Source organism: Medicago truncatula, chromosome 2 (assembly GCF_003473485.1).
Source record: "Medicago truncatula cultivar Jemalong A17 chromosome 2, MtrunA17r5.0-ANR, whole genome shotgun sequence".
NCBI classification, from domain to species: domain Eukaryota; kingdom Viridiplantae; phylum Streptophyta; class Magnoliopsida; order Fabales; family Fabaceae; genus Medicago; species Medicago truncatula.
Genome location: NC_053043.1, coordinates 23,177,607 through 23,201,116, shown reverse-complemented (window position 1 = coordinate 23,201,116; position 23,510 = coordinate 23,177,607). Strand labels below are relative to the sequence as shown.

The 23,510-nt window shown below is 33.7% G+C and overlaps 2 protein-coding genes across 2 annotated transcripts; both read right to left on the bottom strand.

The window, feature by feature from the left end:
- Window positions 1-4,022: 4,022 nt before the first annotated feature.
- Window positions 4,023-4,937, bottom strand: LOC25488320 (uncharacterized). Its single transcript, XM_013608390.3, has 3 exons — window positions 4,743-4,937; window positions 4,551-4,597; window positions 4,023-4,318 (listed from the first exon to the last, which is right to left on the bottom strand). Exons 1-3 carry the CDS (start codon window positions 4,801-4,803, stop codon window positions 4,127-4,129), a joined length of 300 nt encoding a protein of 99 aa, XP_013463844.2. The 5' UTR covers window positions 4,804-4,937; the 3' UTR covers window positions 4,023-4,126.
- Window positions 4,938-17,730: 12,793 nt separating this feature from the next.
- On the bottom strand, window positions 17,731-18,129 carry LOC120578326 (cellular nucleic acid-binding protein-like). Its single transcript, XM_039831005.1, has one exon. It carries the CDS (start codon window positions 18,127-18,129, stop codon window positions 17,731-17,733), a length of 399 nt encoding a protein of 132 aa, XP_039686939.1.
- Window positions 18,130-23,510: the final 5,381 nt, after the last annotated feature.

Genomic DNA, 23,510 nt, shown 5'->3' with positions numbered 1-23,510 from the left:
AATAGTTTGTCATCGTCAAAAGGGAGATATTGTTGAGATTATATTTAAAACTTGAATTAAATGTTTTAAGATGATAGACTTATCTAAATTATACTTTTGGGTTAATACATCTTTTCATCCCTGTAATATTAGAGAATTCTGGTTTTAGTCTCTATGAAAAAAAGATTTAGATTTTGTCCCTGTAATTTCATATTCTTCCACTTTTGGTCCCTTATTCCACCACGTCAGCAGAATCTGCATACATGGCACGTAAAATGAGGGACCAAAAGTGGAGGAATTTGAAATTACAGGGACCAAAACTAGGAGGAATCTGAAATTACAGGGACGTAATTTATGCAGATTATGCTGACGTGATGAAAGGAGGGACCAAAAGTGGAAGAATATGAAATTACAGGGACAAAATCTGAATCTTTTTTTTTTTACAGAGACTAAAACCGGAATTCGCTAATATTACAGGAACGAAAAGAGGTATTTACCCTTATACTTTTGCTTTATTCAGATCAATATTTTTGTATTTAACTTGCGTGGTTGAATGTTTTTAATTAGTCACAAGTTAAAGCAAAAGAGCATTACATCTTAATTGTAAAAGCATGACAAAATATTCAACAAAGAGCCAAGGACATTCTCATGCAAGAAAACTCCATGCAAGACATTCACGTACAGGTCAAAAACATTATACCAAGGACAAAGAAAATCTTCAATTGTGAGTCAAGGTTTTCCAATGTTGCATTTAAAGATTCAATTATTATTTATGAAAGAACTTTCTATCAAGGAAAATGTTCAACACTTGATAATAATTCACTACAAACAAACATATAAACAAAAGGAATTTATTAATAACAGTTAGTTTGGACCAATGAAAGGACGACAACACATGAGAAAAGTGGTAAAAGTGGCACACGATTTTGACAAAGATCGATTTTGTAGGCATTGCTAACCTTTTGTTCTACCACTAAAGACGAAGGCACAACAAAAAGAATTCATTTATGTGCAAAACTCAACCTTACAAGCTGAATGGCAAAGGAATGAGAACACTCTAATACAAGTTGCAAGCTTCAAAATGTTCAAGAACAGATGGCAAAGTAAATAATATGATGCAGAAGGATTTTCTTAGTAATTTAGTAGTATTTTATTTTAGCCAAATCTTAGTAATTTTCTAGAACTTTCTATTATTATTTTGTTTTGTTTTATTTCGGCTCACGGGTTTGTTATTTCTTTCGCTATTTAAGCATAACATTATGCAGCCTAAGAGGCACTTTTTGATTCAATAAAATTATTCGAGATTTTATCTCAATTCTGATGGATTCTAGAAACCTTTATTCGATAGGTTTGTCTCTTGCAACCTGTCTCTTTATCTATTAGGTTTAACGCTTGCCAGCCTACGTTTCTGTACTGCGTCATAATAATATTTAAAAGCGAACACGAAGAAACTTCCCATTATTAACAGAAGGTCTCTACAAGCTAAAAATGAGAATTTTCGACAAATGCATACATATCACATTAAATTTTCTCTGGGCATAACAAAAGCTCTCTTTATCAATTGCACTCTAAAGATCAAATACAAAGCATAGGCAAGCTACTCTTTATTTTATTTTTTTAGTTCTCAAGAAAGATAGTAACACATTAAAGGCAATCAACGATTATAAAAGTCTCTTTCGCAATCAAGATTTTATTTGTTAGTAAATTTTGTTAGTAAATTTTTAATATATAGCAATTCATATCCCCTTTTTCTATGATATTATTTTACTTCGAATTCATTTATTATATCTTTTCATTACCATCCACTGAAGGTAATTTAAAGATAAGTTTAATCTTGGTTAAAGAACCAATATTATAAAGACCAACATGAATATTACCATAATATATTCATACCCACAAACAAATATGATTCAAAATTGAAGATGTTATTAAAATATTTTCTAGATGGATGATAAAATATTATATTGCAGTTTGGTTGGTAGCTACATAGACATTGATATGCAATAGTAAGTATTTGAACCCTGAATTTAAGTCAAAAAATTGTTGATTTTAATAAAAAATTGGGTTAATAGTGTTTTTCACCCCTGTAATATATGTCATTTCCGGTTTTCGCCCCTATAAAATTTTCGGTTTGATTTGCACCATCGTAAAATTTTTATTTTCCGGAAAACACCCTTTAAAAGGCCATTCAAAAACCAAAATTTCTTGAAATTTTTTTCTGAAAATGGCCTATTAAGGGTGTTTTTCGGAAAATAAAAATTTTACGAGGGTGCAAATCAAACCGAAAATTTTATAAGGGCGAAAACCAGAAATGACATATATTATAGGGGTGAAAAACATTATTAACCCTAAAAAATTGATACTTTTAACTTTCTTAATTAGTGCCCCGGATGCTCCGGGAGCACCGGTTAGCACAACCCAATAAATATAGGCATAGAAGTTATTGGTGACACCATTACAGAGACCATGCAGATATATTTTATGCATTCAAAACAAAGATTATGTATTATAATTTTTTTTTCAAACTAATATAGTGGTTAAACTCATGCTATAAGTGTGGAGAAGTGAAAAATTCGAAGTAGGATTTGTTGATGTAGTGAAACAACACAGTTTTTAATAATGGCCAATTGATCTTTATTAGATGGTACTATTATAACTTTGTCAAACCATCCAATGGTTGAAGATAAGAACCGTGTTGAAATTTACGGGACTTTTCTAAAGTGGAACATTTCACTTTTCATCATTTTCTAATCCAAAGTTTTCATATTAATCTCCTTAACCAGTGCCCGAGGGCTGTTTGTTTAACATTTAATTCCATATTTATTTATGCTAAAATTAGAACTGTTTAGTAGTTATTATTGATCCAAAGGGTCAGTTGTGAATAGGAGTCTTTCTCTTTGCTGGAGAATAGTCCATGTCAGATATCTCTATAAGTTCCTCACGAACATCCTCTTCTTGTTGCTGTTTTACTCTTATTTCGTGTTCTTTTCCATTAGCTTTGTCATTTCCAGTAGTATTTCCTTCATTCCCTCCAGCATTCACTTTCTTTACATTTGTGTTGAAAGCCACGTCCCTGCTTCCTTTCTAAAAATATATTCAGATTTTCTTTTTTCAAATTTATGTTCATTTTAATTGTTAGCAATGAGATTGAAGACTTTTGTAGTAAGAATTGTGATAGAAAGAATATGTAATTGCTCAAGCTAGGAAGATCATGCTTTAAGAAACAGTTTTTTTTTTTCCTAAGCCAGGAACAAGAACAGACATCAGGGGGAAGCAACGACATCCCAACTAGGTTGACACCTCGAAGAACCCACATCATTTGCCTCCAAACTCAAAAAAAGTTTATTAAAAAAAAAATGGGAAAAAATATACATTAGATTGGGAATTAGGTCAAAACCCTAAAAAAAAAAAAAACAACGGAAACCGTCAACAAAAGCTTTAAGAAACAATGACAACAATGTTTTGACATTTTCCAAAATTTTGAAAATACATGATCTATTCTCATAAATGGGTGTATCTAATATGAACATCTAAAATAGAATCCCAAGGTAATATTAGAGGAGAAACTATTCATAAATTGTAAAAAAAAAATGAAAAAAATATTTAATCAATCCTCTCATATGTTTATTAGTTGAAATAAAAATGAAAACATATGATAAGTAAAAAGACCCTAAACAACCAACCATTCTCTGTCCCTAAATTAACTAACCTTTGAATTGGCATGAATGGCAGAAGTTGATGTAGTAAAAAGTTTCCTATTTTTTATCTTTCCTGCAGCAACATTCATGCTTAATTATTACTTTGTAAAGTTTTTGTCTAGAACAAGAAATTAAATAGAAATAAAAAGATTTAATACTTTTCTTCATAACCACAAAATTAGATGCAATGAAACTTCTTGTAGGGGTAGACCGGAGCAAATTTGTTACAAGCTATCCGGCACAAACATTAACGAACACCAGACACAACATTGATAGAGGTTGATCAACAATTGTAGCAATTTAAGAAAATAAATTTATTTGAATGTAACTATATTTTGCCTGTGTCTGACACCGAGTACGCCATCAATTTTAATGGTATGGAAGAATGCATAATTAATTATACAATAAGAAATAACAAAAAAACAAAGATAACTTATTGGGCTAGAAAACTAATGGTGTGAAGGTCTATGATGTCTAGGTCCACAATAATCTTCATGAATGGGTGGTAATTGGTTGTGTGCTTTTGTGGATGCTCTAGTAGTAACTCTTTTCTTCAAGATACCTGTGCATTGTTCATCTTTGCAAAGAATTGCTTCCTCATCACCACTATTACTTCTTCTCAACAAATTGCTTTCTTTAGCCTATAATTAGAAGTAAATATTTCGATCAAATAAGAATTAAGAATTATAGTAAAAATGATGGTCAACACTGTACAAACAAACATCAAAACATTATGTCCTCGTAAGTTTAACTCAGTTGGTACGGACAATGCATAATATATGCAAGGTTTGAGTTCAAACCCCGACCACCACCAAAAAAACATCAAAACACTATATAACAATTTCAAAGTAAAAATTAATGATCAAGACTAACATGTTTATTTGGCCGAGCTGCCAAAGATCCTCTCTCCAAGCGAATCCCTAATAAAAACAAACTATAACATGAATAATCTAGTAACTATATGGGTAACACTTCTAAAAAAAAAATATGGCAATACAATAGGTAACAACTGGGCTAAATGAAGTTATGTTGAAATTAAAGTATTTACAGTACATTGGTACTAACCTTGAGCCTTAGTTAGAAGGAGGGACAAAAGCACAAGAGATATTAGAAAAGAAGCCCTCATTTGAAGAAAGTCACTGAGAACAAGTAGATTAATGAACCTCTTAACAATATCGGTGGATCTCAATGTTTTTAAGTAATGTTACCTATATATGCTGAAAAGTTTTTCTTTTGGAGAGATAGTTTATAAGCAATCAAGCTGAACTTGTAAGTGATGAAGGCATGAAGGATGGATGGATAAGCTATTTATATATCTTTTTATCAATTCGTAGGGGTCCACATTTTGAAGTAATACATCAACCTAAACTAGCAGGATTTGTCCCTCCTTTTCTTTTTCTAAACGTTCACTTATAAGAGTTTGAGTCTACAAATAAAGAGTAGTTCAGCCCCTTGCATTTTTAATGAATTTTCACTATATTTATTAAAGATTACAAATGCTTAAATATACAAGCAAAAGACTTCTAATGCTTAAGCACACAAGCAAGAGATTTCCAAATGCTCAATCAAAATTGAAAGAGACTTCTACAATCTAACTTAATCAAATAAAAGATTGTTTGATTTTTTACACTTAATATAAGATCAGATGTGTAAACAATTACAAAATAGAGTACCACTCTTAGACGTGGAATTTCTAAGATATGAACTTAATAAGAAACTCTTAAGTGTTTATGCGCTATAGATTTTGACAAAGTAAGGGCCCTTGTAAAAATAACAGAGTCTTGTTGTGTTTTTCAAATATTCAGCTCCTTATATATGAAGGATTTGAGAGATGTTCGAGAAGTTCCAGTGCATTAAGAGTCCCTGAGAAGCTATCAAATCAAATGTTTGAATCTTGCATGATATGATTAATGTCGTTTGAAAAGACATTCGAAATCCATTATTGCAAATCTAATTATTTATTTCATTCCTTTTGTCCTTGAATTCGACTTACAATGTGATTGAGAAGAAGACAAACTGTGATATCTGAGTCTGATAGGGACATCTTCAGAAGAAGACAAAATCAGACGTGTCCTTCAGAGTCTCATATCCTTCAGAGTTTGGTGACCTTCATATCCTGATGATTCAAAGTTTGATCCTCAGCAGCCTCCTATTGCAACTCTTCTTCTGATCCAAAAGTTGACTTCTGGTTTACCTTTCTTCAGATCTTCTACCTAGTCTTTTAGCTTCTCTTATACTTCTGATGCTCTAATATATTTTCAGACCTTGATAAATTTTAATCTATGGTCCTGCATTTTAAATATATATTAGCATATCCATTTTTTCTTCATTACTTTGTTATCATCAAAATTTCAAAGATATTGTACAAATCTAATTTTGTTCCAACATGAGGTTTGAATCCCGCTTATGCATATATAATGCAATGTCCATGCCAAATTTACTAAAAACAAAAAGGATGAATTTGGGTACAAACTCACAATATCCATTTAATAGCTTAAAACGAAAAAGTATATAAGCCTACAATTATGACTACATTCAAGTTTCCAGAATACCCATTCCACCGAATTTGTAACATTGACGACACCAAAGTAATTGATTGAATTTGCACTGAATCGAAGATGTAAAGGACAAACAATGCCACACAAAAGACGAGGAACAAAATAACCTCGCACTAAGACGACAAAATCAAGAAAGGAAAAACTAAATATATGTGAATATCATTTATTTAAGTGAAAGGGAATGAGAAAATCTATTTAGGGTGATTTCAGGTAAAATATTGACCAAAAATCACCCATGTTTGGTGAATGAAGGAAAATAAACTAGGATTGTAGGCAACGATCCACAAGAGAGGGGAAGAGAGAGAGAGTACGTGAGAGATTTGTATTCCACTACGATATATTCCCTTATATTCTCTTTATATATATATATATATATATATATATATATATGGAGAAAACTTAGGTACAATTCCTTAGGTGTTTTTCGTATGATTTTTAACTAAAAATACATATTTTTTGGATATAACAAACTTTGAGAAAATTATGGATTTGAGGAAATCATGGTGAATTTAGTTAAGAACCATACGAAAAGCATCTAAGGAATTGTACGTAAGTTTTCTCCTATATATATATATATATATATATAAGTTGTTTTTTTAGCTTGTTTTGTTTTAATTTTAAAGAAAATTCAAGCTAACTATAATAATTGAATGTGATATTAGAAAATGAGAGTCTTTAACACACCCTCTCATGCTCATGTCTAAACATCTGGAAAAAAAATATAAAAGGTTCATGACTCGATAGTAGAAATCTAATAGAGGTAGTCCAATGGATCTTAGTGAAGACTATGATAACATGTTAAAAATTGTGGTTGAATCTTATAGAACCTCATGAAATGCCTTTTGAATTGTGAGAAGAAGATTACCCATTGATAACGGATTATCCGATTAACTCTTATTCAATGTGACACTTTTAACATACAACATCATCAATAAATGATAATGTCCCTTCAACGTAAATTTTAGAGCAATTAAGGAAGAAAAAAAGACCATTATATTTATACATGCGCGGGCTGTTATAAACAATATAATAATATTCATTGCAATAAACAATTGGTACATATGAATATACCGAAAAGGCAAGGTGTGTGAAGTGTGAAATCTAAAAAGGTACATGTACTTTTAGGAGTGCTACAATGTTTTGACGGAACTAAACTTTAATGCGAATTTTGTGAACCCAATCTAATGTTATACTTTCCTTGATTTACTATTCCTATACCTTGTTCTTCACAAATGTATGCTTCCGTGTTGCAATTGCCATGATACAAGCGTTTATTTGGTCTGTTTAATTCACTTTTGTGCAACAAAACCAAGGGTTTTCCCAAAGTTGATTAGATCCTTTTAGACCAAATGTCTCCTCTAAAAGACAATCCGATTGAGTGCACATTTCTAAATTTCTTGATAGCCTAACTTGTCTCTCAACATCTGAGATATTTCTACTTATTCTAATAGCTATCTAGCTAGCTAGGTATTAGGAATCTGAATTTACGTTGAAACAGCTAATTCTAGCTATCTGCAGTCCTATGCGAATTAGTGCATTTTGTCGGGTGGGTTCACACAGCATCAAGAAAGGTAAAGGTCCCCGCTTATTAGAATAGGTTAATATGTTAATACACTGTTCTCGTGAGCATAGTTCAGTAGGCATGCATGGTGGTTACTTTGGATTTTGATAAACAAACGCTGGTTTTCAAGATGGTTAACTTGTAAGATCAACCGGTAAATCTCAGGGCATATTGTGTTTATGTTTTTCAGAAAGTATGAATGTTTTTGATGTAAAATACGAATGTAATCGTCGGAATCAAACACTCGTCAAATCTGTTGAAGTAAATTGCTAAAAAGAATAACTAAATTGCAAGGAATTTAAGGGATAAACTTAAATTGCATAAATGAATGTAAATTGGTACAACAGATTCATACATTTGCAACTTGTTTGCCTGTTTCTCCTTAAGTACGGATAATTTGTGAAGGTGAGAAAAACATAGGGGGGATTGAATTGTGTTTACTTTTTCTTCGATTTCTCCTACTGAAGTCACTGATCATAAGCAGATAGAGTTCAGCTTCTGAAGTGATGATCAGAATCTAAATGCAGCGGATAAAAAGAGAGAGAGAGAGAGAGAGAGAGAGAGAGAGAGAGAGAGAGAGAGAGAAGAAAGACGCAAAGCAATTATATAGGTTCCTTCCACAAACCGGAAGTAGTCCTGTCCCCCTTGGACTTCAAAGGAGAGTTCACTAAAAAGTGTAATATCTTATTACAACTGCTCACTGCTAAAACTAGCAAGAGACTTCAAACTACTCAAGCACAACTGCAAGAGATTTCCTATGCTCAAGAACTAAATCAAGAGACTTCTTATGCCCAAGCATAACTGCAAGAGACTTATATTCAAACAGAATTACATATAAATATGTTTGAGGTTGAACACTTGATATACAATCAGTGGTGTTCACAATACAAATCAGATAAAGACTCTTAACACTCTAGAATTCCTAAGATATGAACTTTGATAAGAAATTCTATGTGAACTTTTGATGCAGAACAATTTCAACAGAGTTTTGGCGCTTGTAAATTGTTGTTGAGTCTTTTGGAAATCTTCAAGTCTTCACTCCTTTATATAGAGGTTTGAGAGAGACGTTGTTGATTTTCCAGCACATCAAAAAGAGTCGTTTGAACCTTGATCAAATCACCAATGATCTTTTGCCTGATTTGGTTATTGTCCTATGAAGGATCAATTTCAAATTCATTCCAAGTCTGGAGGAACACTGGTGCAGGCATAGCTGTTATTCTTGTCCTATTGCAGACACAAATCACAGTAGTGGAGATAGTGGTTGTACACTTCTTACAATTTTCCTTTTTCAACTCTCTCCAACGAAAAAAGCATCCAATGCCTTCAAATCCATTTGAATTAGTCATTGCTTCATTCTTCCAGTCTTCTGCAATGATAGACGTGATTAAATCATTTGAACAACCTTTGAAACTCCAATTCTCTCAGCTTCTGATGATCTTCAGCTTCTGGTGATGTTGCTTCTGATGAGGTGTTTCTGATGAACTTGTTTCTAATGACGTCATCACTTCAGGAGTATTTGACTTCAGAAACTCTTTTCTTCAGTTGCTTCAACCTTCCTTCTTGTTGATTCCATTGCTCTCATTTGTTCTTCCAGAACCTATGCTTTAAAAGAGACACTAAATTTTGTTATGGTTCTGCACACTTGAACAAATATTAACATATCTAATTGACAATTTTTAATACATTGTTATCATCAAAACTCTAAAGGGTAATGTTAAATACATTTTGTTCCAACAATTTGAGTGTCTAAGTTTTGTGCGTATTTGAATTGTGACCCGTTTTTCTTATGAAAAACTCTTATTTATACTAAGTAATTGCCTATACAGAAATTGTCAAACAGAACCGCTAATAACTGTAACACTTCTATTTCTATTTAAGCAATTAAACATGCGAATAATACATTTATTCAAGAAATAGAGGCTACACCACATTCAAAATTCAAAAACCAATAGACATGTATATAAACCTCATCAGTTGCAGCGGAATATAAACCAGAGTAATCAAAATATTTACATGTCATGAAGCAATAAATTACATCACAAAGATGCATCTCAAAAATCCCAAACGAAACGGGTAATCTCCAACAAAACAAATCCAAACATAACCTAATCTAGACCGACACAATAAGCCTAGATTAGAGCCGACTCAACACCGATATCGGAGAAAGCTCCCGATATCCCAAGCACAAACTCACCAAGCACTACTCCTGCACAACGTCTACTCACCCATACAGGCAAGTAGGCGGTTAAAACCACTAGGGGTAAGTATTACATTATCATAATCCAAATAGCAGTTAACATGAATATTTCAATTAATCATCATGTATTTGATCAATAATAGTCACACATTAATACTTACATCACATCCCGATGTTTCACATCAATACTCATCAATCATATGAACAATTATCAATTCACAAATATTCGTTCACAATCACATTTATCATGAATAATCATTAATCACATTTCATGAACAATCACATATATCAAATAAGACTCATGTCATGATATGCACTTATTGACACATAAATGCATGTGGTACCAAATCTCCAAAAGGTCGTCACCTCCGATGGAACAACTCAACATCGTATGTAAGGGTTCACCCCCGCCTTACATAATCTCCGAAGTAAAAGAGCTCAACCCTTTTACAACTACACGACTATGATGCATGGACATGTAACAAGACTCGATAATGCGACAACAATCACAATTTTCTCCACAATATATAGGACAACACCCAATTATATTGTTCATCTCCACATCATTCGCATTATCAAGAAAACATGCACATTCACAATTAAATCATAGTATTCATCATCACATATCAACATGATTATCAATAATCATCAATGTCATTCAACATCAACTATCAAATTTAGTTTCACCAATTCAAGCATTCCTTACATTCTAGTAAGATAGCATACACATCTCATGATAAACATCATATCCAATACAATCATTCATTCATACAACTTCACTTAGTCATACAAGAATAATCACAACCATTCATAAGGTAATTGACTCAATAAAACATCTCCGATCAAAACCCATATCAAGTTTGGAAAAGTTTCACGGCTCAAAGGAAATGTTATGATAAGTTTTCACAAAAATCCATATGACCCATGTTTAGTAATTTGATCATAACTCAAGTTTTAAAAATCATTTAGACATCAAACCAAGGCCATTAGAAAGCTAACTTAATTATCCAAAACTTTCATGTTTACACCAAAATCCAATTCAAAGCGGAAAGAGGTGAAAAATAGTGAAATATGCAGGATCTGGTTCACAGAAATCGTGTCACGTTTTTCTGGAAATCGTGACACGTTTTTATGTCCAGAACCATTGAACGTTCTGCCAAGAAATCGTGGCACGATGGCAAAATCGTGACACGATTTTGACAGTATCATGTCCATAAATCAGCTTTTCCAAAAAGTGCGCTTTTCACCATTTCACGCGTAAAATTCAAACCGTTAATCGGATTTTGATGCTGTTTTCGCCTATACGCTCCGGACCCTTGACTGTAACATAATCTACAAAAGTTTCATGTTTCAACCATCCCAAAAGTAATTTTCCAAAACCCCACATAATCACTTATTGACGAAAACGCTTAAACATCGACATTTCACACGAAAAAACCGTTTTCTCCCAAACGACTCAACTAACATAACCACAACATGAAAACAAAAATTGTCCTAGGTTTAATTCATCAAACAATAACAAAATTTCAGTCAACAACCATATATATCAAAAGTTCATTTTGGTCCTTCACATGAACACTTAACTTAACTTCACCAATTTCACAAAACCACCAACAACAATCCATTTCTCAACAACAATTCATGAATCATGCAACCCAAGCCATCTATCATCATCAACAATATGACTAAACATCAACAACAACCATTGATCATGAAACACATCACAATTCATCAACAACCATGCATAATTCACCAATTGAGCATAATTTACAAACAACCCATTTTCATACATCATGAACTTGCAATTTCATCATCAACAATTCATTTAACATCAAATTAACATATTCAAACATATCTCTACCACATAAGCACGAATTTCAAAGATTGGGTTCATGATAATCACTTATTCTCATAATCAATTATGCATAGAACAAGAGAAAAAGAATTAACTAAATGATTATGATAAAGGCTAACCCCCTTACCTTAATTATCTCCAACTATTAGCTCTAGCTTCACTTTTGCTCCTATGATTCTTCAAACCCTTGAATTCTTCAAGCTCTCCCTCTTCTCTCTAACCCTTGTTCTTCCTTTCTCCCACTTTCTCTCTCTACCTCTCTCTAACTTTGTGAAATGAAAAGGAATAAATGAATTTCTCTTCAAGTTTTAGGTTTAGATATGCTCCAACTCAATTGGGCTCAATTCTAGACCCTAGTAGGCTTAACCCATTCTAACCTAATTCTAAAAAGTTTTCATACACTCAACGGTAAATTACTAACAACGGTAAAATATAACCAACGGTCACTAAACGGTAAAAACTAATTACTACACTAGTAACTTAGTAAAATAAACACTAAAAATAATTCTCATCAAAATTACAATTTTACCCTTACTCGCTAAATGACCAAAATACCCTTCTAATACGTAAATCCATGAAAATGCACCCAATGATGAATAATCACACACAAACACAAATAATCACATAATAAATAATTAAAATAAATCTAGCTAAAAATCGGGTTGTTACAACTCTCCCCCTCTAAAAAGAATTTTCGCCCTCGAAAATTACTTGAAGGAAATAACTTCGGATACGAAACCTTTATCCTACTCTCCGGTTCCCAAGTGGCACTCTCACCAGTTGGTCCAACCAAATCACTTTGACCAAAACAATCTCCTTGCCACGCAAACGCTTCATCTCACGATCCTCAATCCTAACCGGCCAAGTCTCAACGGTCAAATTATCTCTTACTTCCAATTCATCCACTTGAATCACATGAGACGCATCATGAACATACTTCCTCAACTGAGACACATGAAACACATTATGAAGATTCGACAAAGACGGTGGTAACGCAATCCGATACGCTACAACCCCAACCTTCTCAATAACATCAAACGGTCCAACAAAACGAGGAGTCAACTTCCTACCCTTCAAAGCACGACCAACACCGGTCACAGGATTCACTCTCAAAAACACATGATCACCAACCTGAAACTCAATATCCTTTCTCCTCTTATCATGATAACTCTTTTGTCTACTCTGAGACGCCTTCATCTTCTCCTGAATCATCTTAACCTTTTCCGTAGTTTCTTGCACAACTTCCAGTCCTAACAAGGCACTCTCTCCGGACTCAAACCAACACAACGGTGTCCTACACCTCCGACCATACAAAGCCTCAAACGGTGCCATACCGATACTAGAATGAAAACTGTTGTTGTAAGTAAACTCAATCAACGGTAAACATTCGTCCCAACTGACACCTTGCTCCAAAACACAAGCTCTCAACAAATCCACCAAACTCTGAATAGTCCTCTCCGTCTACCCATCAGTCTGGGGATGGTAAGCAGAACTCAATCTCAACTTAGTTTCCAAAGCAGCTTGCAAACTCTCCCAAAACTTAGAAGTAAACCTCGGATCCCGATCGACACAATACTAGAAGGAATACCATGCAACCTAACAATCTGCTCAATGTAGATCTCAGCCAACCTCGCTACAGACATACCAGTCTTAATAGGAACAAAATGTGCCGACTTCGTCAACCGATCAACAATCACCCAAATCGAATCAAAACTCTTACTAGTCTTAGGCAACGCTCCAACAAAATCCATAGAAATGCTATCCCATTTCCATTTTGGTACAAACAACGGTTGCATCAAACCCGACGGTCTCTGATGTTCAATCTTCAATTTCTGACAAACCAAACAAGCATAAACAAACTCAGCAATCTCCTTCTTCATTTTAGGCCACCAAAACAACCTCTTCAAATCTTGATACATCTTAGTTGCTCCTGGATGAATACTCAAACTACTTCTACGACCTTCGTCCAAAATCTGCATCTTAAGCTCAAGAACATCCGGCACACAAACTCGATCACGAAACATGTTTTTTATATTTTTAAATTTTTTTTTTCAGATTTTTTTATTTTTTTTATATTTTTAAATTTTAAAAACAATTTTTAGAATTTAAAAATTTAATATTATGTGGCATGCCACGTCAGCGCCATGTGGCATAAGTTGCACAGTCAGCAACTGCCACGTGGCAAAAACCATGCCACTTCAACGTTTTAGTGGGGCCAGGGACCTTTTTCAAACAAAAATAAAATTACAGGGATGTTTTTCAAACCCTTTTTTTTTTACAGGGACGAAAATCAAAACGACTCCAAATTACAGGACGAAAATCATATTTAAGCCTTTATAAAATTTTAATTAAAATTATTTTTATTTTATGCTAACGCGTGTAAATTATAAATGATATTTTATATCAAATTTTGATTTTGACTAAAATTATTGGTACAAAATTTGTGATTTTACAATTGTAACAAACCTAACAAAACATGTTACCTTTTTAAATAATATCAACAATATAACATTAATATAGAATTTTTTTTAAGGGTACAGTTGGAATAATAAAAAGTTTGCCCAAAATTTATATCATCTTTATATATAATATTCTAATGAAATATTCCTATTTTAACGAGATTTATTTTTTTAAATAAAAAATTTAAATAATATTATTAAAGGATAAAATAGTAAATAAAATAGTTTAACTAAAGGGTAAAATAGGTATAAAAAAATCAGTCCAAACTAACATATTCTCTTCATATATATATATACTAGCGACAAGACGGCCACTCACCTGCCCGTCTTTCCGCTTTTTTTATTGCGCTAAAGATTGAAAATTTTGAACGGTGTTTTTCTATGATATTTTAATTTTGATTAAAAGTATATATATATATATATATATATATATATATATATATAAATGATTGTTACTTTCAAATTATAATAAAACAATAAAAAGAGCGGAAAGACGGACACATTAATGTGTATATATACTCGATTTAAATGCATAAAAATATGCATAAAGGAAAAAAAAACTAGACATATATTCATACTGTGTTACGTTTGTTATAATTTTTTATTTATTTTGAATTCAATCTCATCAATTATATTATTTGAAATGTTTGTTACAATTTTTTATTTATCTTGAATTCACTCTCATCAATTATTTTTTTTAAAGGAAAAGGATAAGGAAAAATATTGATATATCGTGGACAATAAAGATTGATTTTGTTACATTTTTTATATATTTGAATTTACTTTTATCTATTTTTTATATGTGCTATTTTTAAAAGATATATTTTCTTTATATATTGTATAGATTAAATAAAATTGTATTAAAAAAAAATTATAATCTAACTCACTTTGGTCGGTCTTGTGATGTCAGTTTAGGACATTGGTGGAATAGTTTCATTCCTTTAAAAAAAATTATAATTTTGGAGGGAGTTTTATTTTTTGTTTTTTTGTGGTAAAAAAGTTTGAGCAAAGATTGCCCCGAAAAATTAATGTTATTGACTCTTATGCAACATTGAACGTAGCCTTTTATTAAAAGTAATACAATAATCTAAAATTGTTGCCAATTGTATTTATGGGGACAATTATCAACTATTGCAAAAGAAATTTGATACAGGAGCGCATTAAAAACGTCCCCAATATCTAAGGGGACAGTTAACAGTCATTGCCAGAGAGATAACTCAGTAACAATTCAAAATCGTCCCCAAAAGTACTTTAGGGGACGCTTATCAGGTGTTGCAAAAATATTTCTGGGCGCACTCATAAAACATAGCCTAAAACGACCTTTAGGCAACGATTTTAGGATGTTGCCTAAAAAAGTGTTGCCAAAGATAATAAATGGTGTAGTGACATCAAAACACCAATCTCATCCAATCTAAAGTCTCCACCTTTACCTTGATTAACCAACACCACTCGATCCACGAGTTCCAAATCTTCCTTCTGATCATTCTTGATCTCTTCCAAAATATTGCTCGTCAACTTCAACATACCCAACCTTACACCATCTGGTGTCAACTCACTAACCAAACTCAAATCTCGAAACTGCTCAATCAATTCCAAGTCCTTAACCATTAAAGCATACATATGCAAAGTCTTTCTACTCAAAGCATCAGCAACAACATTAGCCTTCCCGGGATGATAACTCAACTGAAAATCAAAGTCCTTAAGATATTCCAACCATCTTCTCTGCCTCATATTCAACTCTTTCTGATCAAATAAATACTTCAAACTCTTGTGGTCACTGAACACCTCAAACTTAGAACCATACAGATAGTGCCTCCAAATCTTCAATGCATACACAACGGCTGCCAATTCCAAATCATGAGTCGGATAATTCTTCTCATGCACTTTCAACTACCTCGAAGCATAAGCCACAACCTGACGATTCTGCATAAGCACACCACCAAGACCCATCAAAGAAGCATCATAATACACCACAAACGATTCCTTCGGATTCGGCAAAATCAACACTGGAGCCGAAGTCAACCTCTTTTTCAACTCTTGGAAACTCTTCTCACACTTGGCATCCCAAACATAAGCTTGTCCTTTCCGAGTTAATTGTGTCAATGGCAACGCCAACTTAGAGATTCCCTCAATAAACCTCCGATAGTAACCGGTCAAACCCAAAAAGCTTCTAATCTCGAAAACAGACTTAGGAGAATCCCATTGCAACACCGCATCAACCTTAGACGGATCCACAGAAATACCACACTTAGAAATCACATGACCAAGGAAACTCACTTCCTTCAACCAAAATTCACACTTAGACAACTTTGCACATAACTGGTTCTCTTTCAATACTTGCAACACAATCCTCAAATGCTCAGCATGCTCCTCCTTCGATTTCGAATACACCAAAATATCATCTATGAACACCACCACAAAACGGTCCAGATAAGGATAAAATATTCTATTCATGTATTCCATAAAGACACATGGCGCATTAGATACTCCAAATGGCATCACAGAATACTCATAGTGTCCATACCTCGTTCGGAACGCGGTTTTGGATATATATTCAGTCTTTACTCTGATCTGATGATATCCAGATCTCAAATCAATCTTACTAAACACCTCTGCACCAACCAGCTGATCCATCAAATCATCAATCCTTGGAAGTGGATACCGATTCTTAATCGTCACCTTGTTCAATTGCCGATAATCCACACACAACCTCATGCTTCCATCTTTCTTCTTAACCAACAACACTGGAGCCCCCCACGGCGAAACACTTGGTCTAATAAACTGCTTCTGAAGCAACTCTTCTAATTGTTTCTTCAATTCACCCAACTCTGATGCAGACATCTGATACGACGCAATCAAATTAGGACTCGTGCTTGGTACCAAATCAATTGCAAACTCAACTTCTCTCTCCGGCGGTAACTCAGTAATATCATCCGGAAAAACTTCAAGAAACTCTTGCACTACCGGCAAATCACTAGCTCCTTTCTCATCGCTAACCTTCAATGATGCAAACATCATAAACACACAAGCTTCACCGTCTAAAGATCTCTTCACTTGTTCCGCGGTCAAGAACTTCATATCTAACTCTTCTACCGGCTTAGAAAAAGTTACACTCTTAGTCAAACAATTAATGCTAACCCCAAAAGCTAACAACCAATCCATACCAAAAATCACATCCATATGCTTCAACGGAAGACAAACAAGATCCAACTCAAAATCAACATTACCGAAATTAACAGGACACTTAGCACACATAAAAGAAGTAGTCACCGAACCGCTAGCCGGGGTGTCAATAACCATTCCCCGCAACAAAGGAGTTACAACCAATTTCAAACGTTCAACACAACTAACCGAGATAAATGAATGACTAGCACCAGTATCAATAATTGCAATCAAAGGAGTACTATTGATAAAACACATACCTCAGATAAGATTATCCTGCTGCTCCACCTCCTCCGCATTCAAAGCAAACACCTTTCCCGCCGCCTTCTTCGGCTTTGTACACTTAGTACTAATATGACATTTCTCTCCACAATTGTAACAAGTAATCTCTCTTGCAACACTCTTGCAATCAGCCGCCTTGTGACCCGCTTTCCCACACTTGTGACAACTCAAATCATTCTTACAATCATTGGCATAATGACCCAAAGTTCCACACCTAAAGCACCTAACATCCGCCAAACTTGGCTTAGAGCCCCCACCAGATTCTCTCTTCTTTCCTTTGTCCTTGCTGTAAGGTTTTACAACTCCATGGCCTCTTTCTTTCTTCTCATTCTGAGCCTTGTAGTAATTAGTCTTAGCTTTTCCAACATCATCAAACATACGACACTTATGCACCAAAGTATAAAAGTCTCGGATCTCCTGAACAAACATGTACTGATAAATATCCGGCCTAAGCCCACTCTCAAACTTCACACACTTCGAAATCATAGCATCCTCAGCATTGATGTAGGGACAAAACTTCGAAAGTTCCTCGAACTTCGCTGCATACTCGACTACAGACATGATTCCTTACTTCAGATTCAAAAACTCAATCTCCTTCTTGGTCCTCAAGTCTTTCGGGAAATACTTCCTCAAGAATTCAACCTTGAACTTAGCCCAGGTTACCACATCACCTCCCATCTCAAGCCTTCCTTTGGCATTGGTCCACCAGTGCTCTGCTTCCTCAGTCAACATATGAGTCGCCAGTCTGACCTTCTGGTCATCTCCCGTAACCATAGCTCGGAAAATCCGCTCCATCCCCTGCACCCAAGTCTGTGCCCCCTTTGAAATTCGGTGGATTGTTCCTCAAGAACCTATCGAGCCTCCTCTCTTCAGCCTCACCTTCATTCCTACGGTTAACCATCACATTCTCAATCGACTGGGCCAAAACTTGCGCCATAGTCGCTAAAGCTTACCCAATTGCCGCATCATCACGACCTCCTGCCATATCAGCACTACACAACCAACTCACCGATAAGAAAACAACACATCAAAGCAAATGTCGAAGGTACTAAGCTACCATTCGCACACAACAAGGAAAAACAACAAGCATTAGTCTAGACACGACTGACCATGGATCTGATACCAACTTGTAAGACTCTTATTTCTATTTAAGCAATTAAACATGCGAATAATACATTTATTCAAGAAATAGAGGCTACGCCACATTCAAAATTCAAAAACCAAGAGACATGTATATAAACCTCATCAGTTGCAGCGGAATATAAACTAGAATAATCAAAATATGTACATGTCATGAAGCAAAAAATTACATCACAAAGATGCATCTCAAAAATCCCAAACGAAACGGGTAATCTCCAACAAAACAAATCCAAACATAACCTAATCTAAACCGACACAACAAGCCTAGATCAGAGCCGACTCAACACCGATATCGGAGAAAGCTCCCGATATCCCAAGCACAAACTCACCAAGCACTACTCCTGCACAACGTCTACTCACCCATACAGGCAAGTAGGCGGTTAAAACCACTAGGGGTAAGTATTACATTATCATAATCCAAATAGCAGTTAACATGAATATTTCAATTAATCATCATGCATTTGATCAATAATAGTCACACATTAATACTTACATCACACCCCGATATTTCACATCAATACTCATCAATCATATGAACAATTATCAATTCACAAATATTCGTTCACAATCACATTTATCATGAATAATCATTAATCACATTTCATGAACAATCACATATATCAAATAAGACTCATGTCATGATATGCACTTATTGACACATAAATGCATGTGGTACCAAATCTCCAAAAGGTCGTCACCTCCGATGGAACAACTCAACATCGTATGTAAGGGTTCACCCCCGCCTTACATAATCTCCGAAGTAAAAGAGCTCAACCCTTTTACAACTACACGACTATGATGCATGGACATGTAACAAGACTCGATAATGCGACAACAATCACAATTTTCTCCATAATATATAGGACAGCACCTAATTATATTGTTCATCTCCACATCATTTGCTTTATCAAGAAAACATGCCCATTCACAATTAAATCATAGTATTCATCATCACATATCAACATGATTATCAATAATCATCAATGTCATTCAACATCAACTATCAAATTTAGTTTCACCAATTCAAACATTCCTTACATTCTAGTAAGATAGCATACACATCTCAAGATAAACATCATATCCAATACAATCATTCATTCATACAACTTCACTTAGTCATACAAGAATAATCACAACCATTCATAAGGTAATTGACTCAATAAAACATCTCCAATCAAAACCCATATCAAGTTTGGAAAAGTTTCACAGCTCAAAGGAAAAGTTATGATAAGTTTTCTCAAAAATCCATATGACCCATGTTTAGTAATTTGATCATAACTCAAGTATTAAAAATCATTTAGACATCAAACCAAGGCCATTAGAAAGCTAACTTAATTATCCAAAACTTTCATGTTTACACCAAAATCCAATTCAAAGCGGAAAGGGGTGAAAAATAGTGAAATATGCAGGATCTGCTTCACAGAAATCGTGTCACGTTTTTCTGGATATCGTGACACGTTTTTATGTCCAGAACCATTGAACGTTCTTCCAAGAAATCGTGGCACGATGGCAAAATCGTGGCACGATTTTGACAGTATCATGTCCAAAAATCAGCTTTTTCAAAAAGTGCGTTTTTCACCATTTCGCGCGTAAAATTTAAACCGTTAATCGGATTTTGATGCCGTTTTCGCCTATACGCTCCGGACACTTGACTCTAACATAATCTACAAAAGTTTCATGTTTCAACCATCCCAAAAGTCATTTTCCAAAACCCCACATAATCACTTATTGGCGAAAACGTTTAAACATCAACATTTCACACGAAAAACCCGTTTTCTCCCAAACGACTCAACTAACATAACCACAACATGAAAACAGAAATTCTCCTAGGTTTAATTCATCCAACAATAACAAAATTTCAGTCAACAACCATATATATCAAAATTTTATTTTGGTCCTTCACATGAACACTTAACTCAACTTCACCAATTTCACAAAACCACCAACAACAATTCATTTCTCAACAGCAATTCATGAATCATGCAACCCAAGCCATGTATCATCATCAACAATAAGACTAAACATCAAAAACAACGATTGATCATGAAACACATCACAATTCATCAACAACCATGCATAATTCACCAATTGAGCATAATTTACAAACTACCCATTTTCATACATCATGAACTTGCAATTTCATCATCAACAATTCATTTAACATCAAATTAACATATTCAAACATATCTCTACCACATAAGCACGAATTTCAAAGATTGAGTTCATGATAATCACTTATTCTCATAATCAAATATGCATAGAACAAGAGAAAAAGAATTAACTAAATGATTATGATAAAGACTAACCCCCTTACCTTAATTATCTCCAACTATTAGCTCTAACTTCACTTTTGCTCCTATGATTCTTCAAACCCTTGAATTCTTCAAGCTCTCTCTCTTCTCTCTAACCCTTGTTCTTCCTTTCTCCCACTTTCTCTCTCTACCTCTCTCTAACTTTGTGAAATGAAAAGGAATGAATGAATTTCTCTCCAAGTTTTAGGTTTAGATATGCTCCAACTCAATTGGGCTCAATTCTAGACCCTAGTGGGCTTAACCCATTCTAACATAATTCTAAAAAGTTTCCATACACTCAACGGGAAATTACTAACAACGTTAAAATATAACCAACGGTCCCTAAACGGTAAAAACTAATTACTACACTAGTAACTTAGTAAAATAATGGTTCTCGCTAAACACTAAAAATAATTCTCACCAAAATTACTATTTTACTCTTACTCGCTAAATGACCAAAATACCATTCTAATACGGAAATCCATGAAAATTCACCCAATCATGAATAATCACACACAAACACAAAAATAATCACATAATAAATAATTAAAATAAATCTAGCTAAAAATCGGGCTGTTACAATAACTACTCTACACATTTTTTGAATTTCAAATGACATCTCTTCAACATTAACTACTGCTTGGCTTGTCGATCTGGCTCCAACTTCTATTCGCAATCTTGCTTACTTGTCGAAGCTTCTCCATCGAATGGTGAAATTTCTCTAAGTCCATCAACTCGATCCAGCTTATGAGTCGAACACATTTAAAAATTTCTTCAAAACCTAAGTTAAACTTAATTGACTACATTTATTGTAGCCTGTCAAAAATACAAGCTAACACAGGGACTTGCATTATTATATGCAGGGCCGAGGTTCGAAGCCTGGACACCCAAATTATTCATTTTGAAAAAGGTGAATTCTAACCACCAGTCTACTTGATAAAAAACAAAAGAATAGGTTAATACGCTTTAGATTTGGCTTATATGTATTTTTTACCCCTTAAATTTTTAAAAGTTGTAATTTTGCTTCCTTAACAAAGAAAAAAAACAATTTTGCATTATATACTTATGGAAATGTGTTTTTTTTTACCATCTATAGTTAGAAAAATATGTTCTTTTGACCTCTTTAGGAAAATATACTCTTTTGGCCACTTATATTTATAAAAAGTCATGATTTTGGATCATGTGACATTTTCTCAGCAGTTTTGCTACGTTATAGGGTAAAATTGTTTTTTTTTTTTTTTTTGTTATGGGTCGTAACTTTTTTAAAAGTTAAGGGGTTAAAAATGCATTTAAGCCTTGATTTTTTTAAAGAGTAATACCCTTTAGTTACTCAAAAAAGATGTTTCAACACGAGAAATGATATTTATACAATTCATCTCTCATATTCACAGTATATTTACTTTCTCTTTCTATTGCTTTAATTTTCGTATTAATAATTTTTCTTTTTTGTAAATTTATAATTATCTCATAAGTTGTCATTCAAATGGTATTCAAATAACATGCATATTTCAACACACACTTCTTTTAAAGCCAAACTTAAAGTATAAAAGTATGACATGAGAGCTAACACATTTCAAATAGGTTGGCATTCTCAAACTATCAATCAATCAATTTATTAATACTAAAAAAATAACAAGGAAACAAAGATCGGAGGAATTGGACCCCCAAAACTCGAAGTAACAAAACACAATGGATAATCAACTAATTCATTAAAGGGTTAATATGTCTTTATCTCTTATAATTTAGGCGAGTTCTGGTTTACCCTCCTGTAAAAAAAAAAAGTTTAGATTTCAACCCTATAATATGAAGATTATCCACAAAACACCTCTGACCTCATTCAGACGCTGACATGGCAGCTGTGTAATTATTTTAACTTTTTTTAAAATTTGACACGTGTGTAATGGACACTGATGTGGCATGCCATTGTGTAATTCTTTTAATTTTTCTTTTTTTCAAAACTCAGTTAAGTCTAAGAAGGGATCCTTCTTCACAATCTCCCTCGTTTTGATGATGACAATCTTGACAATATTTTCTCAAAGAAACTCCCCTTGTCTTGTATATCTCACTGCTTGTTTTGTAACTTGAAAACCTGAAATAATTTAAGCATAAAATACAAACACGCACTTCTCTCCCTTTTGACATCATTCAAAAAGAAGTAAAAAAGTAAAATCCAAAGGGTCATAATATATGGGAAATAATAAATTTTATGTAAAATAAATAAATAACTTCTTCACAATGATTTGATGTCAATGTTGATATCAAAGTGTCAATATTTCTCAAATCATCTTTTAATTCAATAAAGTTTTAATCATATCATACCATATGGTC

Excerpts from the sequence above, each read along its gene's own strand:
- LOC25488320 (XM_013608390.3), bottom strand. The coding sequence starts at position 4,803 with ATGAGGGCTTCTTTTCTAATATCTCTTGTGCTTTTGTCCCTCCTTCTA. Across the intron at positions 4,598-4,742 it reads CCTTCTAACTAAGGCTCAAG|GGATTCGCTTGGAGAGAGGA; the intron begins GTTAGTACCAAT and ends TGTTTTTATTAG. Across the intron at positions 4,319-4,550 it reads CAGCTCGGCCAAATAAACAT|GCTAAAGAAAGCAATTTGTT; the intron begins GTTAGTCTTGAT and ends TTCTAATTATAG.
- LOC120578326 (XM_039831005.1), bottom strand. The coding sequence starts at position 18,129 with ATGTTTGATGATGTTGGAAAAGCTAAGACTAATTACTACAAGGCTCAG.